Source organism: Centroberyx affinis, unplaced genomic scaffold, assembly GCF_046629955.1.
Source record: "Centroberyx affinis isolate AG114_WGS23_722 - 3 ecotype Tasmania unplaced genomic scaffold, CSIRO-AGI_Caff_v1 ptg004786l_1, whole genome shotgun sequence".
Classification (NCBI taxonomy): domain Eukaryota; kingdom Metazoa; phylum Chordata; class Actinopteri; order Beryciformes; family Berycidae; genus Centroberyx; species Centroberyx affinis.
Window position 1 is genome coordinate 303,631 of NW_027282324.1, and position 16,501 is coordinate 320,131.

The following is a 16,501-nucleotide window of genomic DNA, read 5'->3' on the forward strand; positions in this document are numbered from 1 at the left end:
ATCACAGTCTTCATCAGCCAGCCATCCACCTTTTACTTAGCAGTCCATTCCCCTTAAACCAACTGCCATAAACCAACCTACTACCTTCATTGCCCCTCCCCTGCCTCCATTTTCCATACCCATTTCACCCATTGCTATTCTCCTCTTCCCTCATTCCACCATTCTCCACTCTCACCCCACCTCCTCTCCACATCACTCCCCCTCTCCCCCCACTGTTACACCTCAACGCTTTAACTGGCACTGCAGGAGAAGGAAATGGGAGAAAAATGAGACAAGGGGAGAGAAAAAAAAAAAATAACAATTTCCCATTCTGTGTTGTTAGCGGCCATCAGCCGTAATGATGATAGGCTATAAACACAGGCTTTCTGCAGGCGGGCAGACAGACAGACTGTCAGCTGGGGAGACTCTCCTACTAATGTCAACAAATTCAGCAACACTACAGCCACAAGGGCACTGAAAGGGGTGGAGGGGTTCAGGGAGATGGAGCACGACAGACAGGCTGGGAGGTTGACGCGTATACTGCAGGTATGTATGCATAGTGACAGAGGTGAATCATCCAATGAAAAAGATTACAGAGAGATACAAGCGAGAGAGAAACAAGGAAAGAGAGAGAGGGAGACAGATGACAGGGAGAGAGTTAAATGTTGATCAAATGAGGAGTTGTGGCTTGCTTTATTGCCCTCTGAGGAACTATAAGCAAGTAATGGCAAAGACAGAGAGGTGTGTGGCTCTCTACGCCCCGAGAAGAGAGAGAGAGGAATACAGCGAGCTAATGACAGAGGGAGTGTGGGAGAGACAGAGTGAGAGGGAAAGGTGGATTCAGATGATGTGCGCGTTGATGCTTTTTTTGCGTGGGTTTAATGTGACTTCTGGACCAGGTGTGTGCGTGTGTGTACATGTAGGTGGTGGTAATAATGTGCACATCACCGTCAGGGAGGGGTGAATGAGGGTGTGTGTGTGTGTGTGTGTGTGTGTGGTGAAACTATGAGCTTTAGGGACAAGGTTCTCTTCCGACGCGCACTAGCAATCTCTACTTCACTGGGCGGGATGCTGGGAGTCATTCTGTGTGACGGATAGTCTTTATCTCACACCCACAAGCAGTTCCTATGTATCAAACACACACACACACACACACACACACACACAAACACTGGGTTGTTAACTGAGTTACAAGGAGAAAAGATGATGGTGTTTTCCCTTTATCCAGACCACAGTCATTACTAAACAGGCGGACGAAGGGTGTGAAAGAGGAGAGAACATGTTGTAGTTGGGGTGAAATCTCTCATCGACTACTGCGGTGTGTGTTTGTAAGTACATATGCTCATGCTCATGATAGCTGAAGCATCCCTCCGCATGTGTGTGATAGAGCGAGGTAATGAGAGTGGGCGGACAAAATGAGCAGGGAGCAATACAGAGGTGTGTTTGGTGTCATCCCTCGTTCCTCTGACCGCAGGCTGACCCCTGGGAAGCCTCACTATGGCCTCAGAAACACTGGGCCAATCAATACAGGACATCTTTATTCCTCACATGAGGACAGAAAGATCATGTACCAGGCTTATCACAGGCGGTCACAGCATACAATGTTTAAAATGGGATGTTTATGTGCCATATGTGCAAATTATCTTCCCCTTTCTATTTTATCAGTTTGACCCTCTCATCTCCTGTTCATGATTGGTTCCATAATTCAATTAGGTAATAGCACACAGAAAAATAAAGGTGCTGGAAATGGTTCTTCGGAGTGATGCCATAGAAGAACCATTTCTGCCTCCACAAAGAACCTTTCAGACCAAGATTCTCTAAAAAAAAAAACATTTCTACACTCCTTTGCTTAGACACCTGCATTGTGTTTTTGTTTATCTGCCCTTGTATAGCCTCATTTGCAATTATACAATATCTACTATGGAGGGGTTTGGTTATTTTCCACATTCATGCCATCACCCACCATCCAATAACTAAGAATTAAGAACCTTTTAATATCCCAAAGAACATATGGTTTTGTGGGATATTAAAATGTTCTTGAAAGGTTCTCTGTGGGACCGTGGTATCACTCTGAAGAACTATTTTCAGTTCCAGCTCACACCTTTATCTTTCTGTGTGTAGGATGACTGGACATATGAGTAGATTAAGTGATAAGGTGGTGGGACATAGTGTTTCACTGGGACACGTCTTGAGTATACAAAAGGAAGTTAAAAAATTGTGGCAGCAGGGACAGAGTCCTGATTCCTCCTCCTTGGTCGGTTCACAAGTTTGGTCTCCGGGGGTCAAAAGCAGGGCAAGAAGCAGACAAGCGGCTTGTCAAGTGTTCAGGGAGAAGACTCTACCACTTTGTTCTTCTCCATCAATCTGTGTCTCTGCTGGGTGCTTGCAAGTATGGCAGACTTCCACATCGACTTACTGAGGAGAAAGTGTGTAGACTGTGTAAAAGGTGTATTTTGTTGCATGTCATAGGTTTGTAGATCTCACACTGGAGGCCTTCACATAATATCCAAACACAATGTACTGCTGGCACGTATTGGTGGTGAGAGAGCGAGAGAGAGGGGGGAATAGGAAGCAAGTTTGACATTGGATCTATATAAACATAGATTTGAGATTTTTCCGCTTCAACTTTCATTATATATTTCCTTTATTGACTTTTCCTTTCCTTTCTGTTCCCTTCTTATCCTTCCCTCACCTATCTTTTCCTCATCTCCCTCGTCAGCTATCCTCCTGCGCTTCGCTTCCTCCCCCTCTCTAAAAAAGAAAACTCCTAAAACAGAGAGAGCGTAGCGCCGAATCAGGGCAGAGGAAACACTGAGTCATAAACACATCCATTTCCCTGTTCTTTCTTTCATTCATATCCAAGCTTTACATCCATCTGGCTCAGTGGAGATATTTGGGGATGGGACGTGGGCGGAGGACGGAAGCATGATGCGCTAAGAGGGAGTGAAGCGGGAGGTGCGTCGAAAAGGACGGGTGGGGAGCATGTGTTCACCCCCCTCTGCATGGTGAGTCACAGAGAAAAGGGAGCACTTCTAACAGCCCATGTGACTCCCCGGTGCAGACAAGCAGAGATGGGAGAGATGATTGGAGGAATGTTTTTTTTATTGAGGGGATGCCGCATTCTCATTAGTGGGAATGGAAGGGAGGTGAGAAGGGCTGCGTCTGTCTGTCTGTTTGCCCCTAATTGAGGTTGGGAGGAGGGCAAGAGTCGGTGCAGCAACACTCCCAAATAATCCTCCTCATGATAAATTTACCAGGCATCCTTTTCCAGGAGCGTTTGTGGGGGGATTTGTGTGTGTGTGTATGTGTGTGAGAGAGAGAGAGGGAGAGAGGGAGATAGAAAGCGACAAAGCGAAAGAGTCATACAGACAGAGAAAGAGATAAATCTGCTTGTGAATTCACAGAACAAAAGAACTGTGATACTCTATGTATGTCTGTATGCGCTTAATGTCAGTCCCAGATGCTTTCTACTAATTGGCCTAATCTGTTCTCCTCACAGTCAGTTATTTACAGAGACTGATAAAAGCTTGCTAACTTTCACTCCCTTAGGTGGGACAATTTTGTTCCATTAGCAGTGTTACAAGAGTTATCTTCTGTTTCTTCAATTCTCTGGGAATTCAAGACGGAATCCATCGTCAACTGCATGTTAGGTGGTTCAGACAATAAAATGTGCACCAACTCAAGCTAACCACAATGGCTTTAATATAAAATAGCAACAGCCAAAATGTAATTGACTCTTTCGTAAACTGTACTGTACAAGAATACAAAGCATATCAAATCACATAAATTCTACTGCACCTAATCATTCCCTGACTAAACAGTTTTATCCTCTCTGCCCATGACACATTATGCAAATCTATCTCTCAGGCCTCGAGTTCCCTCACCAGGTTCTGGGGAATATTATACCATCAGTGTTTGCCACTGGCCTGTTTTCCCCTTCATCACCAGCAGGCAGCTATTCAGCCTCCAGAAAACTTTGGAGGATACTTGACCATGCAAGGAAGAGGAGAAAAGTTTCTTTCTCCAGCGCGTTCAGCCACAATAGCCTTGGCATAAAAGTTCAGACTCAATCGCATAAATCTTCTCCATGAGTTGACTTGGCTGGCTCTAGCTGTAGAGCTGAGCCTGGTGAGAACAGGCACCTGGCCTGGCCATGGCTGTGCTGGGACTTAATCTTGATATCTTGATATGGTTGTAATTGGGAGCCCCCGGCTGTGAATACGTTAGCGGGGTGTGGAGCAAGGAGCAGATGGATTCTGTTTCATGCTACTCTGCCATTCTTGTGCTCCGCTATGCCGGTATGTGAGGAGAAAACACAGAGCCTGAGGCATACACTCTGGAAATAAACTTTCCCACTCTGCTGTGAGGGGCATAAATGGATACATACACAACATAAACACACACACAAACACAAAATACACACACGCACAAATGAATGCTCCTAATCAGCGCCTGCTGAAATGTTTGACTTCTGAAGTAGTAGAGAGCCCATGGTCTACGAGCTGCAAAACAGTTAAATTACCCCCAGAGGCCAAAAGATTAAAAGTACTTAACATTGAATGGAACAAAGATAAGAGGAGGTACTGGGAATTAACAGCAAATCATCATGCTTTTCCTGTCCCACTTATGAGGACCACTCACAGTATTTTATTTTTTAATTTATTATTTATTGTATATTCAAATTGTATTTATTTGTTTATGTTTTCACTTTGTTTTATTCATATTTTATTGTTTCAACTTGATGTACATGAACTGTACATTCAAATTTTCCTATTTTATCATGTACTCAGGTCTCACTTGCAAATGAGATCTCGATCTCAATGTGACTTCCTGATTAAATTAAGGTTATATATATATATATATATATATATATTTGCTGTTTAGTGATGGGCAAGTTTATCAGAATTCTTCTCAGCATTATAGTGTGAGAATCGATGCTGTGTCTGGTGGAGTAATGCAATGTCACCATATGTATCCATTTCCGCTCAGCCCGAAAAAAGATACATGTGTATTGGATTTGGACATACACTGGAGCTATGATAATTGGTTGTCATCTACGGTATACTGGAAGTTGCCGCAAAATGTTAATTTTATAGATTCTGTCTACATTGGCACATCACTAAATGTGCTTTTACAGCCTAAAAAATGTTGTGCTATAAAATCCAAACACAGTATTCATCATTAATATTTAGGCTTAACTGTTCTCAGTAGTCGAGTAGAAGGAATGCATTAGCTCCTTTTGAGAAATATATCCGGTTGATGGTTGATTCACTAAGTTATTCTGATAAATGACTGGGAAGTTTCTGTGTATTTCCACCAACTCTCTGAGCTCCAAAGAAGTAAGAAAGGGGGCATTTTAGGAAAGAAAAGGAAAACTGCACACTGCATAACAAGCAATATCAAGTTTCCTCAGTTCTGTAATCTCCACGTTGAATCAGTGGTTTGAAAACCAAACAGCAATCCAAAGCTATGAATAAATTGATTGAAATTTAGATTGTCGATTCACATCGGAAGGAATCTGTATCTCTTTAGAATTCATTATTTTGGAGCTCATTATTTGTTCATTGCCGTATGACAACCAAATTGACTTTCGTTATACCCCTTGGGTATGGTGGTTTATAAAGTATGCCGCATTTTCTATGGGTTTTATGGATTGCAGATGGTGAACATGGCTTTTATGGCCTCCCCTAAGTATTATGTGAAGATTGTGTTGTACAGTATTGCATACTATTGCATGGTGTATATGGTCTTCCAGAAGTTTTCTCTGAGCATTGCATTGTGGGTCTATAGTACTGTATCGATTGAAGGTCCTAAATGGAGAAACTGTAGGATACTTTATACTGTATATTATGGATTGTTTCATCTTTTTATATGTATTGTGTATTGCGTACATACACAAACTATATTGAATGACTGTCCAGGAGGGAGATCACTTGTGTGAAGAACCTGTGATTCCTCACTTTTTGTTGTGTGCAGCGATGTAGTGGCGGAAAAACCCACCCAACTTACTTTCCCACTGTTTTATTTGCAGAATAGAGTTTACCCACATTTTTTTGGTTGACAAAAATCTTTATGGTGTAAATTCATAGCATAGATAGTAGTAAGTAGTATCAAATGGATGTAAGTTAGGGTCTGAAGGTAAAACAACAGAGAATAATACTGCATTACTTTTTCATTCAGCACTACATCATACTCTACTTTACTCAGTGTACTTTTACCAATGTTTGAAAGATAAATATTCTCTTACTAGCACCTCATTTTGTCATAGTTGACTTAAATTATGACACTGCTTGGCCTTTACTTTGTGTCTAATTTATGTTTGTTTTCTAATACAAACCAAAAAGCAAAGAAAGGGGCAGAAAAGGCATCTAAAGGGCATCTTAAGATTTCTGTTCATTTCCAATGAGACACAGACACAGAACTAACAGCTAGAACCAGTCCTGTACTTGTGATGTTATTGTGTACGTCGATCATAGGACTCACCATATGGAATGACTGTGGCAGAAATCCAGGGCGGAGATGATCTGTCTGAAGAATTTCCTGGCCTCTTTAGGTGTTAACCTGCCCTTCTTCACCAGGTAGTCAAACAGCTCACCACCGGACACATGCTCTAGCACAAGGTACCTGAGAGAGAGAGAGAGAGATGGGATGGGGGAATCGGTGTATGAAAGATAGATAAAACAAGGAGAATGATAGAATAAGTTAATGACCTAGAAAGAAAGTCTCATGCACACACAGATAGGAAACATCCCACTCACAGAGACAAAAAACAGAGACTCTGTTCTCCACTGGGCTTTTTCAAAGGACCCAGAAGAGAACATAGAAAGACAATCAGACAACCTGACCTTAGAGGCTGATAGGACTGGAGCAGTGGGGGAGAAGAGAGTTTCCCCATGGCCCTTATACACAGCGCTCTTACACAGGCCCGGGATCAATGAGCTGATCTCCCTAGAGCCATATCATGTTGAGTGTTTATGTTTCCATACTGTCGTCTGTTAGTCATCCCAGGATGAGAGCGAAGCGTGCCAACAGTGTATTACAGCTACATGTGAAGGGTGCTGATGATGTACTACACCCTCTGACCTCCTGTGGGAGCCATTGGTGGGATGATATAGTTGCATTACACTACAAAAGGATAGAAAAGTTGTGCTAAAAGCTCTTAGACGTAAGGGATTTAAGAGCTTGTGAATTCTGCTAAGCTACAGACGATGTAAGCTTCTGTGACAGTCTTTGTCTCAGCGCTGGGTTATTCAACCGAAAGAGACAAAGGAGGAGGAAGAAGAGGAGAAGAGAGAATTGGAAAAAGTTCTTTGCTGTATAGATACTTTATACCTGTCTTGTGATTCTGGTCTGTGTGGTGGAAATGGAGCGGGAATTCTTTGCTGTCCTTTTCTGTCCCCTTCTTTTACCCTCCCCCAAACATCCATGCACACACACATACACACGCACACACACTACCTTCCCTGCCATAACATTTTTTACAGCCACTCTTCAGGTGGCCTTTCAGCCCGCGTGGCTGGGGTTGTGGGAGGGCAGTCTGTCATCCTGACTGTGTGGCCATGCTCCGGCGCTCCGAGGGGACAGGGGGGAGATGAATCTCTCCTGACCCAGGCCAGACGCTGCCTCTGCGGGCCGAGAGCCAGCGGGGCCGTGCCCCTGCTCTGGACTGGCCCGCTCGTATATCCTGGACCGCAACACCCTCCATCTTCACCGGGACAAATTGAAACTCGGACAGGCCGTGAAATACTCTCTCTCTCTTTCTTCTCTCTCTCCCTCCTGTGTGTATATGTGTGTGCATGCAGCTCCTCATTTTTAGCTTTGTATCGATTGACTATCTTGTCACAACCTGTACTTGGCCACAGAGCATGTAGTCCCTAAACCCCAACGCCATGAAGCCTAAAAGCTGGCTATGGCAAACCTACCACCTTTGGCATTCACTTCATTCACAACATCCAGACCACATACACATGTAGATAAACACACATGAAAACGCTCAAAACTCACTGAAAACTGAAAACCAGAACATTTAAAAAGTGTTTTCCAATACACCAAGTATTGCAAATTGTCTGATTATGTGTGTTGCAGTTTTTCAAATAAACTATTGCACACACTTGCATTACTAGTGAAAAGATTTTGAGGCTTTGGTGTTACAACCTTCATGTCAATGTCAATACATTTTCACCAGCAATGCAAGAGTGCAGAGTTTATTTCAATTTTGTATAGGTGTGCAAATTACTTGTCTCGCAAATATTGCAATTTATCATTCTGTTAGCCTTCCAACGTTGCAGTAAAAATCTGAAATGAAATCATTTATTGCAACAATGTTACAATCAATTGTACTTATGAGTGCTTGTTCTCTTTGACTTTCAAACATTCTGGGACAATATTTTCATTCTCAAAAACATAATTTCATATTAACATCATTATGTGCTCATTCATTTGTAGCAATGAAATATGAATCGATTAAATATTGTTGGGCTATGTATTAAACTGCATTGATTTCTCCCTCACCTCCTAGTACACACATGCACTCTCACATGCACGCGCGTGCACAGACACATACACACACATACACATACAGTTTTAGACAGAATTTATACAGCTTATGGGATCTGTGCCAATAGAATAATAAATCTTAAAGCTCTTGGCTTGCAGGCTTTAGCCCTGCTATGCTTCTATCAATTATTGACTTTTGAGTGAAGATGTCTGAGTTAGAATCTGAACAACATTAAGTGCAGAATTACATCATTCATATCAAGCGCGGCGTACACTGAAGTCACTGATGATGCAAATGTGCAGCAGTTTGTCTTCTGTGATGCTACTAGTGACCAACTGTCAAAAGTGATGAAGCAATAGGCGCAAAATGCGATTTTGATAATCCAATTACAGGATGAATCATAATATTCTGCTATTCCTATCATCTTAAAATATGACATGTACAGTATTGCATGTCGAATCCCATTTGGCCTGTAGGCTCAAGATGAGAACTAATTGAATTTGGTTGACAAACAGTCCTCTGCAGAGCAAGAGGGCTACTATAAAGGACTGATAGGCCTGTCACTCAGCACAGCTAAAATTAGTTAATGTATCTATGTGTGTATGTGCGTAAGTGTGTGTGTGTGTGTGTATTCATGTGTGCGTTACAGCAGCAGCAGACTAATGCGGCTGCCACTCTCCATAGCTAATGTCGCTTAATGCAGTGGTGTTGCCTCTGATAAGCGTGTCGTGGTGTTTACATAACGGAGGCTTCCTCCCCCTATTAGCAGTCCTCTAGCGAGTGCAACCAAATTAAATGCTTCACGCCGATGCTAATGGAGCATCCGCCCCTCCAACGCTATCAGTGTTCCCCTCCGATCATAACACACCGATCAAAACTGCTCCTTGGGCCGCCAACATGATCTGTGGGATTCTCAAGACTGCTGCCTTGTCCAGATGAACACTTGATGGTATTGATATCTGTGAGCCGCAAAAGCTTTCATGCACACTCATACATGTAGGATCAATTTAATTTGCTGGAACAATGGGGAGTGGTGATGTATCATGGGACATGGCAGCTCATTACTGTTTGCATCAATAAAATTATGACATTCAATTGGTTTCAGTCACAATTATATAAAATCAATAATTGCATATCATCAACCGACATAAGTTAAAAATGATACTTACAAGTATTTCTTATTTTCGTAGACATCATGTAGCTTTAAAACATGCGGGTGTTCTATGAGCTTCAGAATAGCTATTTCTCGCTCCACCTGTATGAGAGGGGGAGAGAGGGAAGGAAAGGGAGATAGGGAGGAAGGGAAAGAGAGAAGGAAAGAGAGAGAGAGTTACTTAAACACAGTTAAAATTGTAGCAGCAATAGATACAATCATCCTCTAATCTGCCCTCTTAGCCATAAACTGCCACTTTACTTGATACTGCTTCCATACGGTAGATGTGACAGGGAGAGCAACCTACAGCAACACTGATCCCAGATTAGCCCATGATGAGGTTTTACCAATAGAGTTCAAAACTCATAACACCTTATAGCTTTCCTGAGGTCACCTGAGCAGGTCACCGCTGCAGAGAAAAGCTGAGAGGCAGCGATCTGTATGTTTCAGCAACACTTTACACAAACAGCAGAAGGGCTAAAGTAGGATAAGCAAACCAAGGTGTCACAATGAAAGCAGCTGACTGGCATTTCCTACCAGCAGAAGGGACAGAGATAAGCTTTGACCACACTCTGGATTGCATCCAGGCCAGAAGGCTGCTATCTCAGACGGAAAATATGGTTTGCCGCGACATTGGTTATGTAAAAACTGAAGAAAAACAGGTTGTGTTTGTCTTATCTTACAACAGTTGCGCCCTCTCTCACCAAACAAGCCTTGCCGCATACTTTGTAGTCACATTTCATGATCCAGTGGTTTGCTTGAGCTGAACAGAAATCAGCTGGGTTAGATAAGGAACATAAAGTAGGACACCTTGTCAGAGTCAAACATCCCACATCCTAACATTTCTGTCCAGTAAGAGTACAGCCTGTGGGTGAAGAGGGGCCGAAATGTCCACTCAGGTACATCAGCTTCTCCCAGGCTTCTGAGCAGGCTTTTTTTCCTGCAGTCAGTCTGAGACAGCGGCTGTACACACACACACAGACAACACACACCATGTCCAGAACAAGCAGAGCGCTGACAAGAGTCTGCATTTGTGCTTATGTTCCTTTTACTGCTTACAGAGCCGCTGAGAGGCATGTACAGTATTTTTGAAGGCCGGCGAGAGTCGGCTTCCACTGAAACCGCGCAGATCGGTTTGGATTTGTGTCAGCATCTCCGGAGGTCGTAGTCGCCGTGTGTACCTGCCACTGGCGATCAGCAAGGAACCCACTGTGACAGAACCCACTGCATGGATCACAGGGAGGGCAAGGCAAACGGACCCCTCTTATGTCTCCAGCCCATGTCTCCATACATTCCCCGGCCTTGTTGTCCCTCTCCTCCCCTACAGTCTTCCGTCTCTAGCTTTGACAGCTGATGAGGAAGATGAAAGGACAGCGTGTGAAAGGCTTTTCTGCCCCATCTCTCCTGTCAATTTCACTATGTCACTTCCGCGCGCCGCAGCCTTCACTTTGTTTTTGTGTCACACTCTTGGCTTTATATTCATGTGGAGTGAAGTCAGACTCCTGAGCTCCCGGTTTTGTCGGACTCCCACAAAATTGTTTGCTCGACTGGGCGTAAAATCAGGTGCCTCCTCCTTTATTATACTCGCACGTCGTTTTTCATTTCAGAACAGGTTCTATTAGTGATCTTTACCAGATGGCTCATGTTCCTTCTTGACATAAGATTGATGATTATTTACCGCCCTTCCCCATTGCCTTGCCATCTCCACTCCTTATCAAGAGTCTTGGCGAGCTACAGTTGATGCAAGGTGTATGGTAGAAACCATTTTTGAATTTGAGCTCATTCAGCCGGTGAAGAAAACAATGCATTACAGTGCAACTGGAGTGGAAGCCACAGCCAAGAATCAAGTCATGGGAGAATATGAAGCTAGGCACACAGCTTGTCTAAAAAGGGTAAAGTGGTAATGCTAATTAGCATTAGCGTGGAGTATCAGTGGGAATAACGGCTAGGCTAATCGGGGCTAATCCGGAGACTAATGAGCGCTATCAGCAGCGCAACACCGTGCCACTCTCTCACCTGAGCCTGAGGTGTGTTGTTAAGAATGAGCCCATGGTGGCTAGCTAGCTAGCTGGCAGCACGGCTCCCTGCAGAGAGACTAATGCTACCCAGGACTCAGGGAGAGATGAGCTGTCTAAATGCTACAGAGCCAGCAGCCGGCTTCCTAAGCTTCCTCTAAGCTCCTCCTTTTAGTTAATTGAAATGAGAGAAATGAGGCTCAATGTGTAGACTTAACTGTACAACTGCCCTCTTACTGCAAGATTAGTTGACGATTAACACACTGATGTAAACCTGTGCAGCATTCCTTGCTTTCTGTTTTCTCTCACTTTCTTTAGTCACTACCACACAATTTCATCCAATATGTTTATCTGTCCATCTATTATTACAGACAAATGCAAGTTTGATGAGGCTGAACTTCAGAGGCATTCTGCTTTCTGGTTTGCTCTACCTAACTTCCTATGTGAAAACAGAGTTAGGTCATCTGTCTGGGCATGGATTGGCTACAGTGCTAATTCCCATGCATGGCACAGAGAAGTAGAACACAACACACCGATTACATTTACACACACACATACACACACACACACACATTCAACACCATCATAACTTCATGGTAGCATCTAAATGCCAGGTGGCCAGCCTCTCTCTTGGCCTGGCTCCTGTACGTGGCTCCACACTATCTCATTAACTTGCACATCTGCGAGTGTGGACAGTTCTCTCCAATCTCCATATCTCCATGGCACTTCATTAAGCCTTTATTAGCAGCCGCTTGGACACCCTTCACTGAGACACACACGCACAAGCAGATAGATGGATGGATGGGTGGACAGATGCATGCGGATACACACACACACACAAATTCTTCTTTACACATGATTGCTGGAAAAGAAAGTAAAAGTGTGTGAAAGAGGAGAGCAAAAAAGTGAATGGAGACAAGGTGAATAATGAAAGACGTAGAGAGGTAATCAGGTAGGAAAGACCATTCTCTCTCCCTCATGTCTTTCACCTTTCTTGTTTCTTGAGGTCAGCTATGGCAGGTCAGTGTATTGCCTGTGTGCTCGATTGCCCGATAACCAAGCCAGAGAAACAAGAGGGAGAGTAGGCTGGGGAAAAAAAAACCCTTCTCTTTCTACCACCTCATCAGAAACCGAGGTCGAGCGAGAGCGCAAGACTGACACTAATCCAAATTGGCTATTTGACGGGGAGATAATTTGTCTTGTAGATTACGGTGGTTATCGTTGTGGAGTGGTCGTCATTAGCCGCAGAGGTCAGAGCAGGAGCCTGGCAGCAGAGGGGCTGATTGGCAATGCTTCGACCAACGGGGTTTCCTATCAGTGTCATATCCTGTCTCACTAAATAGATCAATAGGCTGGAAACATGGTGTGGCGGTGGTTCCTGTGGAGGCGTTAACTACAACCAAGATGGTGGATGTTGTGCGTCTCAAACAAGAAACTTCTTTAACTCAAATAATAAGCATGTCAATTATGAATGATAATTTGTTAGTTAACAAATCTTGAAGCAAAACAGCAGATGACATCTTACGCTACCGGGCCCCAAGGAACTGCCTTCTGTTCCTGCAAATTAAAAGCGAGAGAACCATTTTCTTCACCCCAGAATTTAATACTGATGTTGTTGTGTTTGATAGTACATCTAATGTAATTTATTACTCTCAATTATGGTGTAATTTGCAGGTGCAGATGGTATGTTATTATGGGGCAGCGCAACACAACATGTAGGCTATGTGAGAGAGCTGGGTGGAGTTGGGCAAGGAGGACTGGGAAGACTGGAGGACAGCTGGGGAGTGGTGGGATGGCCATGGGCCCAACTGGATAAATTTGGCATGGCGTTCTCTGATACTCACATGTGTCACTCCAAATTCAGATGATGGGCACCATTTTAGCATATTTTAACCAGCTTACTACTGATTTCTTAAATTACCGTCGCAGCAATGGATTTAGATGACCGAATGGACGAGCGAACAAACAACTGGCTCTATCAATGGTGTCACCGTGGCTAAGAGCCCAGCAATGGAGGACAGAAGATCAGAGACAGCAAGGCAACAACAAAGACGCAAAGAGATTAGATTCATGTCACACACATCACAGAGCAACAGAACAGAGAAACCAGCCCAAAACCTCAGAGAGGAAAATATTGGATCACAGGCTCTGTCATCTCTCGCTCTCCACTTACTGCATCTCTCACTCTTTCGCCCGCCCTTCTCTCTTTCACGCTCATACACACAGAAGGAAAACACAGACATTTCTGTCACCTCCCCCAGGCGAGCAAGTGAATGGTCCCTTGATACTGAGATCTGAGGATCAAAGTCAACATGGCAGCCATGTGTGTCAGATAAAAATGGGGGTGGCTATGCTAACATGGTAGCTGGAGTACATGCAAGAACTGTTGGGTGGATAAAAAAAAACAAAAGAGGAGAGATAGAGAAAGAGAGGAGGAGTGAGCATGGAATGGATAAAGGAGAAGCAATGTAATTCTCTGCAATGGAGAAGAGTGAAAGAAAGAGAGAGAGAGAGAGAGAGAGAGAGAGAGAAAGAGAGCACACTACAGTGCCAGCTTGCCCCCCTGAGTCTTGCAGCCTCTTTTGTTGCTAATTAACACAACACGCGGCAAGGCTAACCTTTTTAGCAGCACCATGCACCAAACAGCACATGGAAAGTGGAGAAATAAGGAGAGGTATGGGAAGGAGGCAATGAGCTAAAAGCATGTGACAAACAAGGAATGAGGGATTTAGGACTGTGGAGAGAAAGATGCAGAGGATAAACGGATAGGAGAAAGAATAACCTGGTTGCAGGTAGAGTCAGGTGCGGATGGACGGATGGATGGATGGATGGATGGATGGAGTAATGGCAGGAGGAGAAGGGGAACTGGCTCAGACTGTCAGCGAGCAGGAGGAGAGGGGAGGAGAGAGGGGAGGGGAGAGCCCAGCGTGGCCACTGGCTCGGAGACAAAACCAGTCAGCTCGTCAGCCATGCGTGCTCGTGACATGTGGACACATGAGCTCGTGATGCACACATACTGTACACACACACACCGCTGATCATGGCAAGCTACGAGCCACCTCCATCCATCCATATGTCGGTCAGTGAGCCAGTAGGACGGAATCAGTGTATTCTGCCAAGCTGCCGAGGGTAGCCAAGCTGGTGTGTGTGCGTGCATGTGTGTGTGTGTGTGTGTGTCAGTGCGTGCTTGCACATGTATGGGAAAGTTAAGGCGTTAGATGCTGGTTAGGTATTGTATGTCAGTCAGTCTCCCTAACCAGGGGGGGGGAGGACAAAGGAGTAAGTCCCCGTGAGTTTCAAGGACAAACACGCACACACACACACAAACAAACACACACGCTGTCTGCACATTCTTAGAAAGGCATCTGTCACAATGAGGCGAGCATGTACCGGTTTGTATGTGTGTGTATATACACTCTCCTGTACTTACTGTGCAGGGCATGGCCACTACCTGCCGGACGATATTAACATGTGTTCCTGAGAGAGGCTGCTTATCCAAAATTGGTTTCGAAATTGACGGAGACAGGCTCCGGGCAGTGGATTTAACAGTATTTGGTGAGGGAATATATTTCAATCGCGCGTTTGTGTACATATAAGTGTGAGTGTGTGTGTGTGTGTGTGCGTTAGGTAGATATATTATCTTTCAGTATTGAGCTAGTCCCACTGAGAGCAAAATAGAATACAAAATAAAATCATATTTGTGTGATTCCATTCCAGTCAAAGTTGTTGGACTGAAAAAACAGTAATCTCTGTCTCTCCTTCATCTCTCTCTGTTTATCTCTCCTCCCTCCACCCTGTGGACCTCACAAATACACACACACAGGCACACACACATGCGCACACACAGAGTCAGCGCAGCAGGGTTTTCTGATAATCACTGTATCAGTCATCCTCTGTGAAGAGGAGGTAAATTCCCTTCACGGGGGAGCTTGATCAATGCCAGAGACATGTAAATCGATCTGGACAAAATAGTCTCTGCTGGTTTGCTAGTCCCCATCCTCTATCTCTCTATCTCCCTTTCCAATCTCTCATTACCCCTCCCTCCCAAGGCCAATTCTGACCCTCCTCCTCTTCCTCCTTGTCCCCTACCCCTCATTTATTCTGTCCTACTCTCATTCTATCTCTCTAATCATGTGTGTGATGTGTGCCTGGCTGCTGACAGATCCATCAGCCTGTCACTTAGACCAGTGGCAGGCCACATCATTTCACAGTAACAGACGTGTCCCTGGATGACCTTGGTCGTAATAGAGTCTAATGGCGGAGGTCTTCCACACCCTGAGGTCAAAGGGCACAATCATGAACCCCTTATGAACCCTCTGCATGGACTGATAGGTGGGGCTGGGGAGAGGGTAAGAAGTGTGCTTGTCTGTGTGTGTGTGTTTCTGTGCATGGGCATGCATGTGTTTGTGCACAAGCTATCTACTGGGTGAGTGATTTATCAGTGACGGCCAGGCAGTCGATCCCTTTGGCAGCCATGTTTTTGTGGCGCCATCTGAAGAGTCTTTTTGTCGACTCGTCCAGTCAGTCAGTCACTCCCTCAGAGCAAGGGATAATTCATAGGAGAGGATTGGTAAGGTGACCTTGGATTGTAGGGAGATGGGAAATGTGGATTAATGAATTGGTTTTCATAGACTGTGGAGTGTGGAACAGGATGTAATCATTAGATCTGAAGGTCATCTATATTAGTTATAAGAATGTGAATCTAATAACTTAAGGTAGCCTATATTTGCATGTGAGGTAGAGGGAATTGTACCAAATGTGCGGCACGGGAAGATAAAAATGGGTCCTCTAAGTATTCTGGAGAAATGCTATTAAATGCCATCTGCTACCTTATATTGCACAAATCCCTTTAATGTT

At 44.2% G+C, this 16,501-nt stretch overlaps 1 protein-coding gene across 1 annotated transcript in view; it reads right to left on the reverse strand.

Annotated features, from left to right (window-relative positions):
• The window catches only part of brsk2a (BR serine/threonine kinase 2a), a 69,688-nt gene that overhangs the window by 38,512 nt on the left and 14,675 nt on the right, over positions 1-16,501 (reverse strand). Inside the window, exons 4-5 of the mRNA XM_071545164.1 lie at positions 9,646-9,731; positions 6,463-6,603 (exon numbers count right to left, since the gene is read on the reverse strand). Coding sequence (XP_071401265.1) covers positions 6,463-6,603; positions 9,646-9,731 — 227 coding nt within the window. The remainder of the gene's footprint in view (positions 1-6,462; positions 6,604-9,645; positions 9,732-16,501) is intronic.